At 43.5% G+C, this 19,642-nt stretch overlaps 2 protein-coding genes and 1 long non-coding RNA gene across 5 annotated transcripts; 2 read left to right on the forward strand and 1 right to left on the reverse strand.

The window, feature by feature from the left end:
* Positions 1 to 354: 354 nt before the first annotated feature.
* LOC118216445 (vascular cell adhesion protein 1-like) lies at positions 355 to 8,415 on the forward strand. 2 transcript variants are annotated; one of them, XM_035397608.1, is made up of 5 exons: positions 355 to 1,153; positions 4,565 to 4,840; positions 5,095 to 5,424; positions 5,868 to 6,128; positions 6,366 to 8,415. In XM_035397608.1, exons 1-5 carry the CDS (start codon positions 1,099 to 1,101, stop codon positions 6,476 to 6,478), a joined length of 1,035 nt encoding a protein of 344 aa, XP_035253499.1. In that variant the 5' UTR covers positions 355 to 1,098; the 3' UTR covers positions 6,479 to 8,415. The 2 variants fall into 2 exon arrangements, with proteins under 2 accessions (XP_035253499.1, XP_035253498.1); XM_035397607.1 differs by lacking the exon at positions 355 to 1,153 and adding an exon at positions 1,287 to 2,439.
* Positions 8,416 to 12,437: 4,022 nt separating this feature from the next.
* LOC118216452 (hemicentin-2-like) lies at positions 12,438 to 19,459 on the forward strand. 2 transcript variants are annotated; one of them, XM_035397616.1, is made up of 6 exons: positions 12,444 to 12,871; positions 13,868 to 14,134; positions 16,845 to 17,177; positions 17,416 to 17,673; positions 18,804 to 18,855; positions 19,061 to 19,459. In XM_035397616.1, exons 1-5 carry the CDS (start codon positions 12,820 to 12,822, stop codon positions 18,809 to 18,811), a joined length of 918 nt encoding a protein of 305 aa, XP_035253507.1. In that variant the 5' UTR covers positions 12,444 to 12,819; the 3' UTR covers positions 18,812 to 18,855; positions 19,061 to 19,459. The 2 variants fall into 2 exon arrangements, with proteins under 2 accessions (XP_035253508.1, XP_035253507.1); XM_035397617.1 differs by lacking the exon at positions 16,845 to 17,177 and having other exon boundaries at positions 12,438 to 12,871.
* On the reverse strand, positions 14,661 to 15,902 carry LOC118216459. Its single transcript, XR_004763014.1, has 3 exons — positions 15,712 to 15,902; positions 15,069 to 15,261; positions 14,661 to 14,720 (listed from the first exon to the last, which is right to left on the reverse strand). It is a non-coding gene; the product is annotated as an uncharacterized LOC118216459 (long non-coding RNA).
* Positions 19,460 to 19,642: the final 183 nt, after the last annotated feature.

Consider the following 19,642-nt stretch of genomic DNA (forward strand, 5'->3'; position numbering starts at 1 on the left):
GTCACGTCAGCGTAGTCATTTTCAGAGCGTCTCGCTTCATGGTAATATTATAAATCGAAGTGTCTTTTTTGTGAATGGAAATATCCAGAGTATTTTAAAGTTTTCAACCGTTGCCTCAACCGAGCGTGTTCACGCGACAGCTTGGGAAATGGCCGTTTTCCGGACTTCAAGGACCGGGCGCCGTATAATGGCTAGAAGTACACACGCGCCATCTGTCGGGTGACAGCTGCAGTACAACACAATGTCGCCCCATGCTGGCTGTGCGTGTTTTAAAACACCCCCTGTCTTAGGCTTCTCAGTTTCACGAAATGTACGGAGAGCTTTTAATCAAATAATTCCTTTAATTTCTGTCACTGCGCGGATCTCACTCGGACAGGCCCAACAAAGCCGCGTGGTTGATCGAAGAAAGTTACGCACCCATGCTTTTGACGCGTTGGATAAACATGTTTCTGTTTCATGCATTGATCCGATCAGACCGCTTATGAAGCAAACGTGAAGCCAAAGTATATCTCTCAGCTGTATAGATGCTGTTTCAGTTTTATTACACTCCCCTTTCATTAAAATTTTCATCGTGCCAGTTTAAAGTTCAAATTCAAGTTTATTATTACCCACACGGCAGAGGTACACTGAATTGCATGGGCATTACAATAATAAAAGAAAACTAGCAACGAAAGCATCTTAAAAGTCTAAATATAGAAAATAAATAACAGTCAAACAATTCCTAATTTTAAGACACTGTGTCAATAGTTAAAAAGGGTTTTGAAACTGTTTAAAAGAGGAGCCTGCAGTGCATCAGTCCATTTTCACTCGCAATTGTTGATGAGGGACGTGAGGAAAGGGATCGGGGATCTTTTGTATCGAGTCCAAAGTGTAAAGACACGCTCATTAGTTACCCATCCATTCTCTACGGTAACGATTGATGATTATATCTGAAGAAGGATTTCCGCTTGTACAGTAAGAGTGGGTGCCATTGGAAACCTCTAGAGAAGATGGGAGGGGTTTAAACGCAGGCTACTTTCGCTCTCTTAAAAAGGAGAATTCTAAAGCTACATTGAGAATACAGGTAGCGCGCTGCGCGACACCGAAAAGAACACTGACATGGACGGGGGACTGTTTAGGCTGCTCATTGTAGGCTACTGTGTGGCTTATACAGGTAAGGATAACCAGAACCACTCGTCTTTGTTGCTGTGAGATGCATTTTGTTCCGTTAACCTTCTAGCAAACACGCCGTGTCTACTGGGAGTGGGGGAGTGGGTGAGTGGGTGGGTGGGTGGGGGGGGGGGGGGTGTGGTGGTGGTGTGTGTGTGTGCGTGTGCGTGTGTGTGTGCGCGTAGTATTGTTGTACATCCTTATGGACGAGATGAAGCCAGGAATGCAATGGACATGGTATTTATTCAATAGAGACGTAAAAGCCTTTTAAGGACCTGTTGTGTATCTCAGTAATCTGGCAACGGCAGCTGCTATGAGACTACCCTTGAAAAAATGGACTACTCCAGAACCATTCGTTTTGCTCAGAGGTTATTTCCGGTCAGAATACATTTATTCCGCGCGTGTTCTTATTCATAAATTTGAATCAAACTGCGTGACTCTTATTTTACAGTAGTGGGGGTGGGTGGCGAGAGGAGATTTCTTTTTAGATTAGATTTCACATGAGTAAATGCCAACCCCCTGCGTGCACGGAGAGTAGTCGAGCGAGAATTCTATAGCACTGTATCGAGTTCGCTCATAGCGCACGTACAGTGGGGTTTTGTGGTGTAAATGATACCATGCGCATTTAACTGTACTGTATTGATTGTGTCCCTCTGCTTTATGGGATGTCATTTGTAGAATGTTGTACATTCTATAATCCTGCTCAGTTTTTGCACATTTAGCAATTGTCCATTTTCAAATGTCACTTTAAAAAAAGGTGTACTATATGCAGGATTTGTACGTTTAAATATTATAAATTAACCACGCTGAGGTACATCTATGATGCACTGGAAATCTCTGTCCTTATGCACAAATTGTCCAATTTGTACACCTTTACCTGTATTTGTTACTCTAAAATGTGTTTGGGATGTTTTAGGGTGTGGCTCTCTCTTCTGTTTGGGGAGGGGTGGGTGTGGCTACAGGGCCTGGGGATCCGATTTGTGGGTTGTGGCAGCTAGCAAGTGGCTGCCATGGCCCAGATACAAAATGCAGTTACAGCTGTAGTTACAGTTACAGCTGTTTTTTTTCCCCCAACGATGGTATTTCTCAATATAATTGTGTCGCTGTGGTAACACATTTCTAGCCTTGTGGGTCAGGGACTCTTCAAGGAGAAATAGGTAGGGAAGGAGAAATGTTATTAAGGGACAGTGCTGCAGATATTGCCTATGTCAAAAGTGCTGCGATGGAAACGGCGATGGATTTGCTTAGCAGTCACATCTGTCCAGAATGTAAAGTCAGGCATTCTTCATGGTAAGTAATTAACTACGTAAACAACATTCCTTTTTTTGTATATTTGCTAAAGAACACACGAGGAATTTTAAAAATCATTGGTTGGTTTTTCTCTGTAGCCTATGGTTTAGGAGGACAACACTGTTGGATCACGGTTTGTTTTTGCTACCAACAGTGTGTGTCCACTTAAGAATCAGTGGTAAGTACCAACGTATTGACTCACTTCAACTGACACGTCCTGAAATAGGCAGCTCTCTAGGCCAAAGTGCTAAGGTTTTATTCCCATTTTATCAATTGTTTTAGGGGGCCAGGCACCAAGGGTGCATAGAACCCCTATTGTTTTTTGCTAGGCTTCTTCTTGGCTACCAGTTTCATTATGCGTGACTCCCACACAATGGACACCATTTAAAAAATGAGTCCAGTCGTCTAGTGAATTTTTTGCAGAACAAACGTTTTCATACTTTCGCAGTGTCTGCTCGATTCTCACCATATTTGGCATACGTGATCTACAGCACATTGCTGTGCAAAATATCAAAGGAAATTTTGATATGTCAAAAGACAGCACAGGGCTGTAATTTAAATTCAGCGATGATGGCTGATCAGGCCCAAAATATGTGCATGGCCACACATTTTCATCAATTGCAATAATAATTCAGGGTATGATAGATAGCCATACTGTGAATGAGAATATACAGCCGTGCAGTGTTACTTTGCAATATGGCCTGTAGGGAGTGCTTTTTACAAAATATTACATTACATTACATTACATTCATTTGGCAGACGCTTTTATCCAAAGCGACGTACAAAAAAGTGCATTTCATGGTCATAGACAACTGCTAACCACAGGTTCAGTAAGGTACAATACTTATTTTGTACAGCTATTTCTAGCCAAGAACACAGTTCACACAGTGAACACTATTCTGACCTAGTACTACTGTATAGGCTCCATAAGGACAGGGTTCTTCTCCACTGTTCTTGAAAAGTTTTCCATTAGCTTGGCACTTGGCTTCCAAACAAAATGACAGGTGAGGAAGGGGCAGATACTCCAGTTGATGTAAAGCATCTGCATGCCCCACATACTGCTGTGATGTTCTGGTGAGGGAGATTTTGTTCTCCAGTACCACCCGAAAATTCCTTGCAGATGAAGAGATTGGCTTTTTGTTTTTTTTGGAAGGTAAGTGAAAGGTCGAATGGGGGGGGGGGGGGGGGGGGGGGGGGGCTATCCAGCTCGAGATGCCTTGTAGCCAGGCTGAGATGTGTACTGAGATCAGTGTAACCAAGGGAGAGAAGCAGAAAAGCTGCATCTTCACTATAGCAGTGATAATATTATGGGAGGAAACAACGGAACCAAGAGACTTGAGTATTACTAGGGACAAGGAGAGAACCAAGGGCCAAAATCTGGGGGACACCTGATTATGAGGCCTTGAAACTGTGAACCGCCCCTCCCCCATAAAAGTTCTGGCATTCTCTGGAGTGATGAATCACGCTTCTCTATCTGGCAGTCTGATGGACGAGTCTGGGTTTGGCAAATTCCAGGACAATGCTACCTGCCCAAATGCATAGTGCCAACTGTAAAGTTTGGTAAAGGGGCTGTTTTTCATGGTTTGGGCTAGGCCCCTTAGTTCTAATAAAGGGAAATCTTAATGCTACGGCGTACAATGACATTCTAGAGAATTGTGTGCTTCCAACTTTGTGGTGGCAGATTGGGGAAGGCCCTTTCCTGTTTCAGCATGAGAATGCCCCTGTGCACAAAGCACGGTCCATAAAGAAATGGTTTGCCAAGTTTGGTGTGGAAGAACTTGACTGATCTGTACAGAGCCCTGACCTTAACCCCAGTGAACACCTTTAGGATGAATTGGAACGCCAACTGCAAGCCAAGCCTTATCGCCCAACAATAGTGCCCGACCTCACTAATGCTCTTGTGGCTGAATGGAAGCGAATCCCCACAGTTATGTTCCGAAATATTGTGGAAAGCCTTCCCAGAAGAGTGGAGGCTGTCATAGCGGCAAAGGGGGGACCAATTCCATATTAATGCCCATGGTTTTGGAATGAGATGTTCAACAAGCACATATGGGTGTGATGTTCAGGTGTCCACATACTTTTGGCCATGTAGTGTATGTACAGCTTTAATGTCTCTCTTTTTCAGTTTCAGGATGCCCACTCAAAATGGAGCCTTCCACAGTGGTGGTGAGATATGGAGATCCGGTATCGGTGAACTGCACTGTTTCAGGAAAACATGAGGGAATCGGCTGGGAGGCTTCAGAGGGATCTGTTGACATGGTATCAGACGTTAACGTAAAGTTTGTCACCTGGAGTTTGGAGACCCTGACAGACTGGGAGATAAGCCCTAAATGCTTCGGGAACTTTCTAATCAATGCAGAACATGATCAGTGTGATAAAAGGCTCAACATTACAGTGTACAGTAAGTTCTCCTCATAGAGATGATCTAGACCTCCATTAGCCTGAAGAGGCTTTAGCTTTTCTCCTGTGTTGATCTCAGTTGAGCCAGCAGTAGGACCTCATAGTGAGGTCTGCTTTTGTCTGTCTGCTGCTGAAGAGACAAAACTCTTTTTAGGATTGACATTGAGCATCTCAAATAACCAGATTTCAGCACTCATAATGAATAACCTAATTATAAATATTAGTCAGAATAAAACATTATTATCTCCTCTGCAGAGCCTCCAGACAGTGTCTCCATCAGTGCTGTGAACCACACAGGCCCAATGCTGGAGGGGGAACATTACCAGCTACAGTGTGAGGTCCAGAACATCGCTCCTGTTCAGTACCTCACTGTGAAGTGGTACAAAGGGGAAACATTAGAGAATCAAACTTCCTATGATGCTCTCACTAAGACTCCAGTGAATGTTTCCTCTACCCTCCTGATCACACCCACCAGCACTGATGATGGAGCGCAGTACAGCTGTGTGGCAGAGCTGGAACTGGGACCTGAAGGACCACAACCCCCCCCTGAAGTGAAATCTGATCCCTTCAACATGATTGTGCACTGTGAGTCTGTCAGCACTGTCTGTACCATCAACATCACAATTAGTCTATCACAGTGGTTTATGTCATTAAAATCCCTGATGCGTATGGAATTAGTGTGAGCCATGCATATTAGCTTATATTTTTCTTCGGGATAAATACCGAATTTTTTCAAAACAGTATACCTAATGTACGTACTTAAAAAAAAAATCAGGCATTGGAAAAGCAGAGAGGTTAACTGACAGAAAAGTGACCACAGTACAGCACGTGTCATGGCAGGTCATACCCCAGACTACGTGGGGGAATTTGTATATGGGGTTGACAGTTGGTCTGCACTTTCACACGTCTCACCAGAAATACAGGATTAATTAGTTAAAGGAGAGCTTAATTGATTCACCTGTATCTGTGAAAATAAGGGTTGTTGTGACTGATAAGAGGGATCCAATGGTCTCTGTATCACCCCTCAGACCTCCCCTTCTTCAGCGATGATGATGATGATGAGACCTTGGAGGTTACAGAGGGGGAAGGGGTCCCGTTAAGATGCTCCGCCCAGGGGAACCCCCTTCCTGCGTACTCCTGGTCCTCTCCTCTCGACGAAGAAGAGAAGACGAGTGAGATACAAATCACCAGCGCCTCTCTGACCCCCGGTACCCACGTCTACACCTGCACTGCCTCCAACCAACTAGGACTGCAGAGCAAGAACTTCACTGTCAAAGTCATCCCCCAAGGTAGGAGGTCAAATTTGCCTGGCTGCCTCTCTCTGACACACACACATACACACACACACACACATACACACTTGTCACACATTGTACAGACCCCCTGTCATATTCTTGTCCTCTCCTTAACGTGCACACACACACACACACACACACACACTCACTCAGTATGTATACACTCCCACACATTGTCTTGCACACTTTCAGACAGATACACCTGGATTAACCCCCTCATTCTCCCCCCAGGTGACCAGACTGTGCTGTGGACGGTGATTGGCATAGGCCTGGCCGTGGCCGTGTTCCTTATCCTTGGCTACCTCTACTACAAATCAAGGGATGGTGCGAATTCCATCATCTGAGCACACAGGAAGTGTCACTCAAAGCCCAGAAGGTGGGACTTCCTCTTGTGAGAGAGAATGGCTACATGTGGGACTCAATTAAAAAAAAAATATATTATGATCATGACTGAAAGTGCCTTGGGGAATCTGTAGTGATGAGTACTCATGATGGGGGAAAACGACAGCGACCAGTAAACACTGTATATGATTTGTTTGAACGAAAGGGCCACTCTCCCATACAAACACAACGATTGGGTCAAATTCATGTGCAGCTGAACAAGTGTCTCCGCCCATTTTTGGTTTTATGAAGCCTCTGAAGTCACTTTGAAAGTGGGGCATTCTTAAATATTCAGGGTTCTGTGTGGAGAGAGAGCTGGGGGGGGGCATAATGGTACAGGGTAGGCAGAGAATAAGGGGGAGGGGCATAATTATACAGGATGACTGTGGGAAGGGGTCTTAAGATGCATGGGGCTTTCACCAAAGAGTGCCTTGGAGAATCATGCAGCTGGTGGGTAGGGCAGGGAGTTTGGGGGGGGGGGGGCGGAGGTGTACATGAACATGCACTGTTATAACTGACATAATTTGCTTGCAATTTCTAGTTTATTTAAAACATACATTACATTACATTGGATTTACCTCAGCATACCTCGGTACATTGTCCCTTTTGCATGGTACACTGCTCTGGTTGGACAGACAATTGCCCTAACTGGACTGCCTGAAAAACTGATTTAGAGGTAGTACAGCCCTGGTTGGAAAATGCGTAGTCCTGACTCAGGATCAAACAGCGAAACTGATTAGTTCACTGGCTTGGGCACTCAGCTAGTCCTGGACAAATCCAGCAACAAATCTTTGTTGCTGGAAAGTGAATGAAGGCTTGCAGTTCTACCTTTTCAGAATTTTCCCTTACTTGGGGAAGGGTAGGTGCTAATAAGGCTTTCCATCTATAGTGGAGAAGTTTACCGAAAAAAAAAATTCTGCTGCAATTCCAACCTTGGCTGTGGATTCAGATGTCCCTGCACATGTGTTACATGTGTCTACTGCATGCATGCTTGAATTTGTTTTCAGTTGTTTTTAACAGAAGGTTTGTTTGCTGACCTTCACAAATTGCCGTTTTATGAACTTGCAGTCTTTCAGGCTGCTTCTCGACAAGGTAAACGGCGTGTTTGGAGTGTGATTTCCAAAGTGCACTCTACCAAATATCTCCTGTGCAATGTTTATGCATTTTGCCGACAGTGGTGGCTAGTAGCTGTGTCCATTTCATTATTTTCATATATATTACATTACATTACACTACAGGCATTTGGCAGACGCTCTTATCCAGAGCGACGTACAAAAAAGTGTATAACCAAAACCGGGAACAAGTGTGTTGAAAGCCCTAGAGGGAAGTACAGTTCCAAGTGCAGCGAACGACAGCGTAGTTTGACTTGGACCCTGTAGGTTATTCTGATTAACGCAAACAGAAGCAGCAACAAAGCAGCTTACGCAAATAATGCAATGGATGAATGGCAGGCTGAGAAGCTGACTTGTTACAGCTGTCATCATGAAAACTGTAAACGTGCAGTGATGTCACAGAAATGGACATATCAGCATTGTCCTGGCTGGCGGAACACCGTCATTGATAGGGCCACCTGTTTGTCTTCAGTCCTCCGCCAGCTAGAGGGCGCAATAGCCTCTTTGAAATACAAGTTTAAATCCCTGCAGGTCACATGCTTGAGACAACCTGGTGGCCCTAGTCATTGATAATGTTCAGGGGTCACTGATATAATTGTTCGACTGAACCACATGCAATAATTAGTGCTTTACTTTATGTTTTTATGTGTGCGATTTCCAATATTGTAAAACGGTTTTAATGAATACTTTCAGGTACTATTAACTGTTTGTAACTGTTTGTATGTGTACATCATGCCCAAGTATGCATTTGTCTGCAAATAAAATAAAATAAAAATGGTTCAAACACGCATTCTCTCTTTTTTAAAACTGGCCCTGATGTTCCCTGTCATGATTTCAAAAGTGTTTGGTGTACTGAGCAAGTTCATTCTGCTGTTTTCAGGTAGAAGCTGTTAAAACATATTATCTCTGCTTCTCAAACGTAACCAGGTGAATGAAATCAGTGACCAGGTTAGAGGTCAAAGTTCATCACATCATGACTTAGATAGATGCAGTCAGCGGCCTGCACAGGAAGGCTGGGTTGTATAAATTGAACGTTTACACTTCTGCACCTGCTGGGCCATGGTATCTGTGGGTTGACTTGGGGGGGGGGGGGGGGGGGGATTGGGGGGCTATGCCCAACAAGGAGCAGCGTGTGCAGGGGGACTAAGATTAGGTGTAATACAAATTAAAGAATTCGCCAAGGAAACATTATTTCTTATCTTCCAAAAACAAAAGAAAAGTCCATGAAATGAGTGCCAGATCAGGTCATCTTTGTCAAATACAACCAAGAAAACTTGTATAATGGATACTGTCACACAAAACAGAAGCAGGGGCTATTGGCCTAAATATTATAATATTTATAGTAATAACTCTAACGCTTTCACATTATTCTCTGTCGATTTATACGATTCTGAAATTCAACTTCCTTGGAAATTCAATCCTTATTTTTTCACTGGTGTCAACCTTCCCTCTCTCACAGCTGAAGACACAAATAGACTGGACTATGCGCTCTGTCCGGGTGAACTTCACCAAGCCCTGCAAAGCATGCAAGACAACAAATCTCCCGGCCGGGGCAGCTTCAGTTTGGAAACCTTCTCACACAGCTAGTCGTTAAATGCTCAATATCATTTGTAAACCCAGAAAAAACTCCCAGAATATAAGAGGATGATCCACATGTTACCAATTCCATGCAAAAAATAATGTTGAATCATTCTACTCTAATTAGAGATGTCTACATTTACTTACGGTTGTAAAACCATGTGTAAAGCCCCAGAAGACAGTACCATGTAAGATGACAGTTCAACAGGAAGGAGCAGGACAAATGTTCATAGCGAACAATATGACCTAAAAATCTGCCCTACCCCAGCAAGTCCACAATATGATCCAATGTTTCTCCAATTCCCCCAATGCCCCCCCCACCACCCACTGTCTGATGCCCCTCCCCCTCCTGCACAGACAAGGCCACTGCATGATGCCCCCCCCCCTCCTGCATAGATGAAGCCACTGCATGATGCCCCCCCCCCCCCACTCCTGCACGGATGAGGCCAGTGCATGATGCCCCTCCCCCTCCTAAGCCTGTGGAGTTTAGATGTCACTGTCATCTCAGAAATGTAGCCCTGTAGAATGGCCTTCACAGCCAGGGCTGACTGTAATCTCAAGCATCCAATGCAAATCCAGACTGTGTTGGCTCTGTATAACAGACCTCACTATCGGGGCTGGCCTACACAGTGTGTACTGCAAGCAAAAGCATTTCCATGACGATCTGGCCAGCGGCTGCCATGGGAAAGTTTTCAGGCAGCCTGCCAGGGCACTTGGGCCCACAAACACATGGGCCCACACTTATGCACACACACACACACACACACACACAATTTCTGATTCACACAAAAGAAGCGATTCATTTTTCCTCAAGGACATCATTACTGAAGTCATGTCTGGGCATGGGAACAGTAAACAAACTATTTCATGTCTGTGCCTGGGAACAGTAAACTATTTACAATCAGTGTTGGATTATGGGGATGCAATTTATAGAACTGCTGCTCCTTCCACTCTTAAACCCCTAGACTCGGTCTATCATTCTGCCCTCAGAATTATTACTGGTGATAGCTATGGTGCTCACCATTGTATCCTGTATGATAAGGTGGGTTGGCCTGGTCTTCTCTGGCAGAGAGGCGTAATAAACATTGGTATCTGTTTATCTATAAGGCTATTTTCAGAATGCTACTACCTTATATTGCTATGATGCTGGATTGGAACTTTTGACCCTTATCTAACTCGCTCAAATGACTGGCTTTTATCCACTGTCTGAATTTGGAAAGTCAGCTTTTTATCTTAGTGCCCCAACTTCTTGGAATGATCTTCAACACACGCTAAAAATCAATTCTGTACTAACCTATTGACAATTTAAAACCATGATCACAAACCTCCCTGCTTCTGTATGTAACTGTTTTAACTGATTTTTTTAAAATCTGTGTTTTGTTTGTATTTTATCGTTTTTATTATGTTTCATTGCTGCATAATGTAATCTCGGCATCATTGAAAATGAGGGCCCACCTTCAATGTATTCCCGAGAATTAAATAAAGGTTGAATGAATGAATTAATTTCACAGACTCATAATTTAAAAATGCAAATAAAAAACTCATGCACTGAAGAATGGAAATAACAGGCTACTCAGTCCGTCCCTGAATCGCATTCACATTTTATTTCATAGAAACTAAGAAATTCAGATTAGTGCTTAAAGACATACCATACAGGTTTTTTTTATTTTTAATTTTTTACCTTGAATGTACTATGAAAGAATAATGTTCAGTCATATCTGTGATGCACTGGCAGTCTCTGTTTTTGGACACATTGGCTGAATCCGTGCTCCTCTGCCTGTATTTCATCTTCTAAAATGTGTTCAGGATGTTTCTGGGTGTGATGCTCATTTCTGTGCGGGGAGGGGAGGGTGGTGGCTACAGAGCCTGTGGGGTGGGGTCAGGTTTCAGCAGAGCCTATGTAGCTAGCTACTGCAATGGTGGAGGTGAAGAAGCACAAGCACAGCAAAGTAAAACGACAATCCAACAAGGCACAAAAACAGAGTCAACTTTGCAATTGCTTTTCCTCAATGGCGACAGGTGACATTCGAAAATGAGATGAAAAGCGACGTTGAGTTGGCATGTTTTCTGCTGAACCTGTAAGTAACCAGTAAGTAGCTATCCAGCTAGCTACGTTGGGTAGCTAGATTGTGAACACAGGACCACAGCAAAGATTTTTTTTTAAATTCTTCAAAGTATGTCTTTAAAATAATCCATCCATCCATTATTTAACCTGCTTATCCCTGGCCAGGATCACAGGGGGTGCTGGAGCCTATCCCAGCATGCATTGGGTGAGACACAAGAATACACCCTGGACAGGTTTACACACTCAAATTAACCTAACCTCCATGTCTTCTGACTGTGGGAGGGAACCAGAGTAACTGGAGGAAACCCACGGGGACACAGGGAGAACATGCATACTACACACAGAGGGACCCTTGGATTCGAACCAAGGACCTTAGTCTGCAGTTAAAGGTTTAGGGTTTGATAATAGTCTGTGAATAAGGGTGTAGGGTTTGATAATAGCCTGTATATAATGGTTGTAGGGTTTAACAGTAGATAAGCGGGAGATGTCCCCCTTGGCCACTGACAGGCCAGAAACAGAATTTAGAGTCCAGCAGCAACATTATCGATATTTTGTCAAAGCCGGTCAATTAGCCTGAAATCAACAAAGCATCTAGAATTGCATCCAAGCCCGGCCTTGGACACCACCGGGAATCCGTACCAAACCGCTACACGTATCAGTAGTTCTCTGTGTGAAAAATACAAAATTACGTCTGTGTGAAAATGTATCATTTTTTAAGCTTGTTTTCGCCCGTGCCCCTCGCTCTGTTGAACGTATTTGAAGAAAAATATTTTCTATATCACTTTATAAATCACTTTCAAAAATTCCCATGTCTCCTTTTTCTGAGGCTGGAGAAATTATGACTTAACTTTGACTCAAAATGAAATGTATTATTATTATTATTATTATTATTATAAAAATATATTTTATAAACACAATTTACCAAGTTCACACATGGTAAACAACTTGATTTGCACTAACCACACTTGCGTTCATTCATCTATAAGTCAAATTACAGGACACAGGATTGAATCAACGTCATGGGATATAATTAACTATATTCCATACTATGAGCCACTTACCAGAAACCGCATTGCGCCATAATGTTTTAATTAGAGGATATGGCAGTTGAAATGTTTATATGTACTGAAGTGTTCCTTTCAAGGCACCCCAGGCGTCCTTCCCTGGCCTCGTGACCCGAACTGCATGCGCCGAAATTCCTTGCCATCAAGGACAAAGCAGGCGCAGCCTCTGGAATACGTTACATGCAAATATCACAAAAAATACTTCAGTTCATCAGTTAAATAAAAAAAAGGGTAAAAGCAGAACTCGGGATTAACAGGCCAGGAGGGAAAATTAATTTAAAGGTTTTGCAGCTGCGTTTGGCGTTTTCCTGCCGGTATAGGCTGCTGCTTCGCGCAGTACCGTGGGATAACTTGGGGAGGGGGGATGAGGACTGGGGAGGCTTTTGTTTGCCGTCCACTCTTCACTTTTAGGTTGCCTAGCACGACCAAGCCAGCAATCTAAAGGGATTATACCAGCGGCGAACTCCGGCAACGTCTTAGTCGAAATGGAAAGAGAGTATCTGAAACTGACCGTTTTTCTCAGCGCCCTTTGCGCAGGTAAGACACGGAGGAGCGCGCGTTTGTTACTTTTTATTTTACGTGTGATGTTTTCTCAATTGGACTTTCTTTCAGAAATGTGGGTCAAATGAAGGCAACTGTTGGACGACAGCCCTGGACCTCTGCCCTACATAGACAATCTTGCTTATGTAATGACTCAATGTCGGAAAGTGTTGCTCAAGAAGGCAGAAGCGCATTATGCCAGTTCTAGCATTTTAATAAACATATTAGACTTTTGTACAAGCCAGTTAACTTTTAGGCTCAGTGGATTCATGCAGGAATGATATCCTCACTATTGATGTGGAAGGATTGAAGCACTATTACACGTGACGTTTATTATTCTATCGGTTTATTTAGGCAGCGCAATATTCATCAAAATAAGCATAAATACAATAAGTGTAAAGTTACATTTGCAACACATAATCAATTTACAGCAACAGATTTTGTTGCTCATTCATTTAATGAAAATACTATAAACGGCTTTGTTGACATTGAGTTTGTTACGCGTCCTCCCATGACTGTGTCCTTTAAAGAAAGATGGGTGAATTTAATTGGACAACGTTAATCACCGTAAACACCGATGACAGGTGATGTTCTCTTAGGTTTCCCAGTAATTCTATTATCCCCAGTCATGCCTCTGATGATATCATTAATATTTATAGATGTGAAAAAATTGATTTTATAGTTATGATTCTTTGCTCTTAAAATGGCAATATGCTTATGTTATTTTATTACGATATTTTTGTATGATTAAGTTATATATATGACATTATGAAGATTATTTGTTCTGATGGCATTATGAAATTACTCCGTGATGTCACTGATGTTATGGTAACAAACCATAGTACGATGATGATTATGAGCCGTGTCGTCCGGACAATGACATCACATTTTCTTTGTGACGATTTGTGTGTGACGATGAAGTGTATTGTGATGTCATGACGCGACGACGACGCGTATTATGATGTCATGACGTGACGACGCGCTGTGTCCCAGCGTCGGGAGAGGGCTGTTCCCTGGAGCTCCGCCCGTCGCGGGTGGTGGTGGGGTTCGGGGATCCCGTGTCGGTCAGCTGCGTGGCCTCGCGCCCCGTGCGGGTGCTCGGCTGGGAGGCGGCCATCGGCTCCGCCCACACGCAGAGTGACCTCACCGTCCGGTGGGGCGTGGACAGCCTGAAGGACTGGATCGAGGAGCCCATCTGCTACGGCGTGTTCTTCACCGCGCCCAGGCAGTGCGAGGAGAAGCTCAACCTAGTGCTATACAGTGAGTGAAACTGACCGAGAGCGAGCGAGAGAAACCAGTCTACGGTGATGAACAAACCGGGGGCCATATTGCAAAATCATATTTCAAATCATGTACTATATCACAGGACGGGACACAGTTCAGGATATTTGCTATTATTTGCAGAACAAGTGATCCTAACTACATTGGCCTATTGTAACCAGAGTTTGGATAATATGCACTTCAAGGAATTAAGGGGTCAGTCCAAACAACTACACACACGTTTAGCTTTTGTTTTGCGTAGTAGGCTACTCCTCCTCTTTTTGTTACTGTACTGTGATCCTTTCTTATCAGTTCTCATTGCCTGCCCTGGTTTGTGACTGTCATTCATCTCCCATTGAGATTAACCTTTAAAGGGGAATTGCACTTTATAACACTTCTGCTTCTCATGACTGATATTGTCCTTCTAGTGACTGTGTCGCCCTTCATTTTTCGATCAGTTATTTCATTATGTTAATATTTTACGCTGTTTTGTTGTTTTCCTTTACAAATGCAGGAAGTAGACCCAGGCAGTTTAGCGTTGAACTCCAGGATGCATATCATTGTGCGACTTCTGATGTGGGCGTACCTGCAGACAATAACATTAGGTTGGTCGTAGAAATCATAGACATGTATGTCTATGGTAGAAATAGTGTAGTATGACTACTAGCTAGCGAAACCGAAAATGTCTGAGGACGAAGGAGATCTTGTTTTTGATCATGGGATTGTTGTGCCCTATCGATTCGAGTCGAAATACACAGAAGAAGAGCCGGCTAATTTGCAGGCTGATCGTGCGAGAGCGAGAGCAAGAGCAAGTCAGGAGCGGGCCGAGGTTGAGGAACCACAGGCTATTCCCAGGACAAACGGCAACTGGTGGTAGACTTCCTGTGTATCTCAGACAGACACGATAGCATTAGCCAGCCCGCTTAGTACCTACCTCGAGCGGTTCGACCAACGATGGGAAAACTGTGGATACAGCTCCAGGCTTCTGACGGTCGCCTTGGTAGTCGGTGCCTTCAAAGTGGTCACTTCATACCCTTAGTCCCTGTTTGCGAACTTCTTCAGCTGTTATGTTGGGGTGTCTGATTACATCCAGCCATGTCTGACACAAAGTTGCATCGCCTGAAAAACTATGAAAATGTGCTTTCAAGGCAAGTTTAACGGGGGCATTATAACAACCAGGTACAATGCACCTCATTATTACACCGATATCACATCAAACAAAAACCAGCAGATGTTAGTTTGTTCGATTTCAATGCTAACAGAATGTTTTGCTTTGCTTCTTCTCGATTTTGCTGCGAAATGAAATCGAAGAAGAAAAAACTGGAAACCGTACTATGTGGACTTGCGCTAAAAAATTAGGTCTTTGTTTCTAATGTTAGGCATTTAAAATTAAATAACTAATTGAAAAATGAAGGGTGACACATTCATTAGAAGGACAGTCATGAGAAGCAGAAGAGTTATAAAGTGTAATTCCCCTCTAAATGAGGGAATTAGATAATCTGGCAGGTCAGTTACGTGAGAGTCAGTTATGCAGGAGCCTACTGTATCTCAATACACTACCCAAATATCACAATTACCTCTTGGCATTTCAACAGAATCAGTTCCAGGTTTGTCACATGCCATGTGACACCCCCCAGGTGGGAGATGCGGCAGGTCCGGGCTTGCACCGTGGGTTGCCGCATGGACAGGGAGAGCACGCATTCACACCAACAGTAAAACAAAACAAACAGCTTCACGGGTTCCAGGCAAAAAAAAAACAAAAAAACGAAAAACAGAGCGACAGCTTTTGCAGCTCGCTAGCTGGCCGGCTCCTCTGCTTTTCAGCAGCAAGGTTTCGTTTCGGTCTTCCGTCCGCCGGCCGGCAGAACCCAAACAAACGCTCTCTCGGCATGTGCTTCCCACTCTCAGACCTTGTCCTGTGGAGAGGAACACACCTTCAAGCACCTGAGCTGGTTAGTTAACGCAGCCCGGGTGCGCGTGCTCTCCGCTGGTAGGCGCGGCTGAGACAAATCCGTTCCACCGGACCGAAGGCCACGGGGTTACTTTATTTATTTAGAACACAGGGATCGCCGACAAAGTTAAAAATTAATGGCGGCAGCGTGACACAACTGTGCCTGTGAGCCAAACATGCTTCATTGCATTCAGTCACTGTTTCTAAGCCCATTATTTTTTTCCTCCCAAGTCTGGCCTTCTAACGTTGTAGCATCATATGCTAGCCACCATCTGTGCTACCTCTTCGATTAGATTGCTAAGGACAGGTTGTGGCAGGCTGCATTTTCAAGTTTAGACAGGAGAATCCATCCAAGTTTTGTTAGAATAGTACACACTGTAAAAATATCCTGTAAAAACAGGGCAGCAATGTTGCCAATGAAAAACCATTTAATGAATGGAAAAAGCTGTATGAGTTTTTTAACTGTATAAATCCTGTTATTTTATGGGGTGGTTTTTAAATAATGCATTTTTGGCGTTATTCTACATGCCTTTGACAGTGATTTGAAAAAGAAAAACTGAAATCCTGTAAACATTTTACAGTTTTTTTTTTTTTTACATTGTTCATTGTAACACATAACATACTAGCATTGCCCTTTTTGAGGACTACAGCAATGTGCTTGCACTGTGAGGTTTTTAAACCAGTTTCTGAACCAGTGAACTACAGGAAATCAGCTGCAGTGAGTTCCTGTAGTTTAGCCTTACCCTGTTATTTGTACAGAGATTCCAGACAGCGTCTCCATTAGCGCTGTGAACCACACAGGCCCGATGACGGATGGGCAACAGTACCAGCTGCAGTGTGAGGTCCAGAACATCGCTCCTGTTCAGTACCTCACCCTCAGGTGGTACAGGGGACAGACAGAAGTTTACAATCACACATTCTCTGATCTCACACCTGACACGCCTGTCCAAGTGTCTTCTACCCTCCTGGTCACACCCACCAGCGCTGATGATGGAGCGCAGTACAGCTGCGTGGCAGAGCTGGAACTGGGACCTGAAGGACCACAACCCCCACCTGAAGTAAAATCTGAGCCACTCAACATCACTGTGCACTGTGAGTCTATTAAGCAGTTCTGTCCATACAGCAGAATCTGAGAAGCAAACCTCAGATTTACAAGCCGATTGGTCAACTGAAAGAGTATGAATTTTGAAAGCAGCAAATGTTTTGAAAATGAATTTTGTTTTGAATGTGTTCCTGTTTTCAGGGAATGCAGAAGTGTTTTGACAGGATATTCAGAGAATAACATGGGGGGGTTTTATAATCTATCAATGATCTTTGCCTCTCTCCTCAGACTCCCCCGTCTTCTACAGTCCAGATGATGAGACCTTGGAGGTGACAGAGGGGGAAGGGGTCCCCTTAAACTGCTCCGCCCAGGGGAACCCCTTTCCTGTGTACTCCTGGTCCTCTCCTCTCAACCAAGAAGAGAAGACGAGTCAGACACAAATCACCTCCACCTCTCTGACCCCCGGTGCCCACTCCTACACCTGCACTGCCTCCAACCAACTAGGACAGCAGAGCAAGAAATTCACTGTCAAAATCCTCTCCAAAGGTAGGAAGTCACTTACCGCCTTACTGTTTCTGTATTACACACTCACATTCACACATGCACATGTGCACGTATACACATATGCACGCACGTATGCACATGCACACACACACACACGTCGGATGTGGCGTACAGGAACTCACGCTCGTGCAGGTCGGCAGGCAAGCTTTCCACTGCGAACCCTGAGGCCCAAGCAGTTGTTATTATTATGAATTACATTTTTTTAAATGTTGTAATAGTCCTGGTATCGCTAAGGGAAGGGAAACGGGCTGGGTGGATGGTACGGGAGGGAATCGCAATGTCTTCAGTGCATATTTCAGCTCTCCTGTTACCACGCAGCATATATACACACAGGCACACATACGCTTGACACATGTATCTGCTGTCACTGTATCACACATACGCTTGTAATGATATGCATATATCTCATGCATACCAGGACGCAATAATAATAATCTCAGGATGGGGCTCGGGACTGCCAACTGGGGCCAAGTGCCATTCCTGGGATTAAATTATGATTTCTCCTCTGAAGTTTAAAATCTCAATTGTTTCCTCTGTCTTGTTAATTTCTGTGAACCAACGTATGTCAGGCGTCACTGCTTCAAGGCCATGATGGCAAGCAGACCCGCCTCTGGGGTTTGTTGGGTCTACCCCTGTGATGTTGGTCGCCACATCACCACATCTCTGCACACAGGCACATTTTTTGCTAATCCCAGGGAAACCGCTCATTCATATGTAATCACAGACAGGCATCTATTCTTTATTCAAAACATGCACATAAATTGCCTTCTACACTGTCACACCCACACACCCCTTAATCACGTGATCAGTATTCTCTCATACACGTAGACACGTGTTCCTCACTCTAAAAACAGTCCCGTATATAGGCTACAAACAACATCTTTTACACACAGGCCCAAATAATTTGTTTTTATGCGATACTTGTAAGGCTTTTGTTAGGTGATGCTTCCATTAAGTATACAGGTAGAAAGAATATTTATTGGTAGAATCATTATTTTGTGATATTTGTAAGATGTGTAACCTACAGGTAGATGGACTATGTGTTGTAGAATAATGATTTCATGAAATGTAGAGGTGGAGACTGACTGTTTTTTGTGATTCTTCTCTGGCAGGTGTATAGTAAGGGGGAACTGCAGTGAGGGCTTGGGCAGAGATTCATCAGCGGTAAGTTTTAATCTCAGGAAAACCTAGACCTAGCCAACACTGTGTTGTAACCCCTGGGAATTCTGGTTGATAGATTGTGTCGGTGAATGATATCCATAATGACTTAACCACATACAGGTATTTCAAATGCACACATTTTGATGCCAATACGCAACTGTAATGTACTACTTGGGAAGCAAGACTGTCCTTACCTACTGTGTTTCAGGTGTGATGTTATATCACGCAGAGAGAACCTGAACCTGATGCACCTGTCCAAGGATCTTGAGTCCGTATGGGATGTTTCACACTTACTCCTCAATGATTTAGCAATGATGCACTGTTAGTCTGTGTGTCTGAATCAATCCATGTATGATGGTTAGGGAATGTTTTTGAATCCATATAAGATGGTATTCCTACTCCTCAGTGTTAGCTTTGAGACATTTTAGTTTTTTTTTTCTTTTAATACTTTTTGTTTGTAGCACATGTACATGCTGCTTAAGTTGGACTACTGTAACAGGATTAATATTTGTATAGTTCTATGTTCACATTCATTTTTAAGGAACTTCTTGTATATGCAGTGTTTTCACATGTTTTTCACTAATAAAATGACATTGTACTAAAAAAATGCTCAAACGCACTTGCTATTTTGTTAATTTAATTTTCCCCAAGTAGTGTTTTATTTCTTAGCCTAATCCGCCTTTTCCACCTAATCTTTAAATATTTGGGCGATGCTTATAAAACTGATTATGTTGACGAAGACATTATGGCTTTTGCAGGGTGAACACTGCATTTAGCGCCACCCAGTGCC

Source organism: Anguilla anguilla, chromosome 17 (genome assembly GCF_013347855.1).
Source record: "Anguilla anguilla isolate fAngAng1 chromosome 17, fAngAng1.pri, whole genome shotgun sequence".
Classification (NCBI taxonomy): domain Eukaryota; kingdom Metazoa; phylum Chordata; class Actinopteri; order Anguilliformes; family Anguillidae; genus Anguilla; species Anguilla anguilla.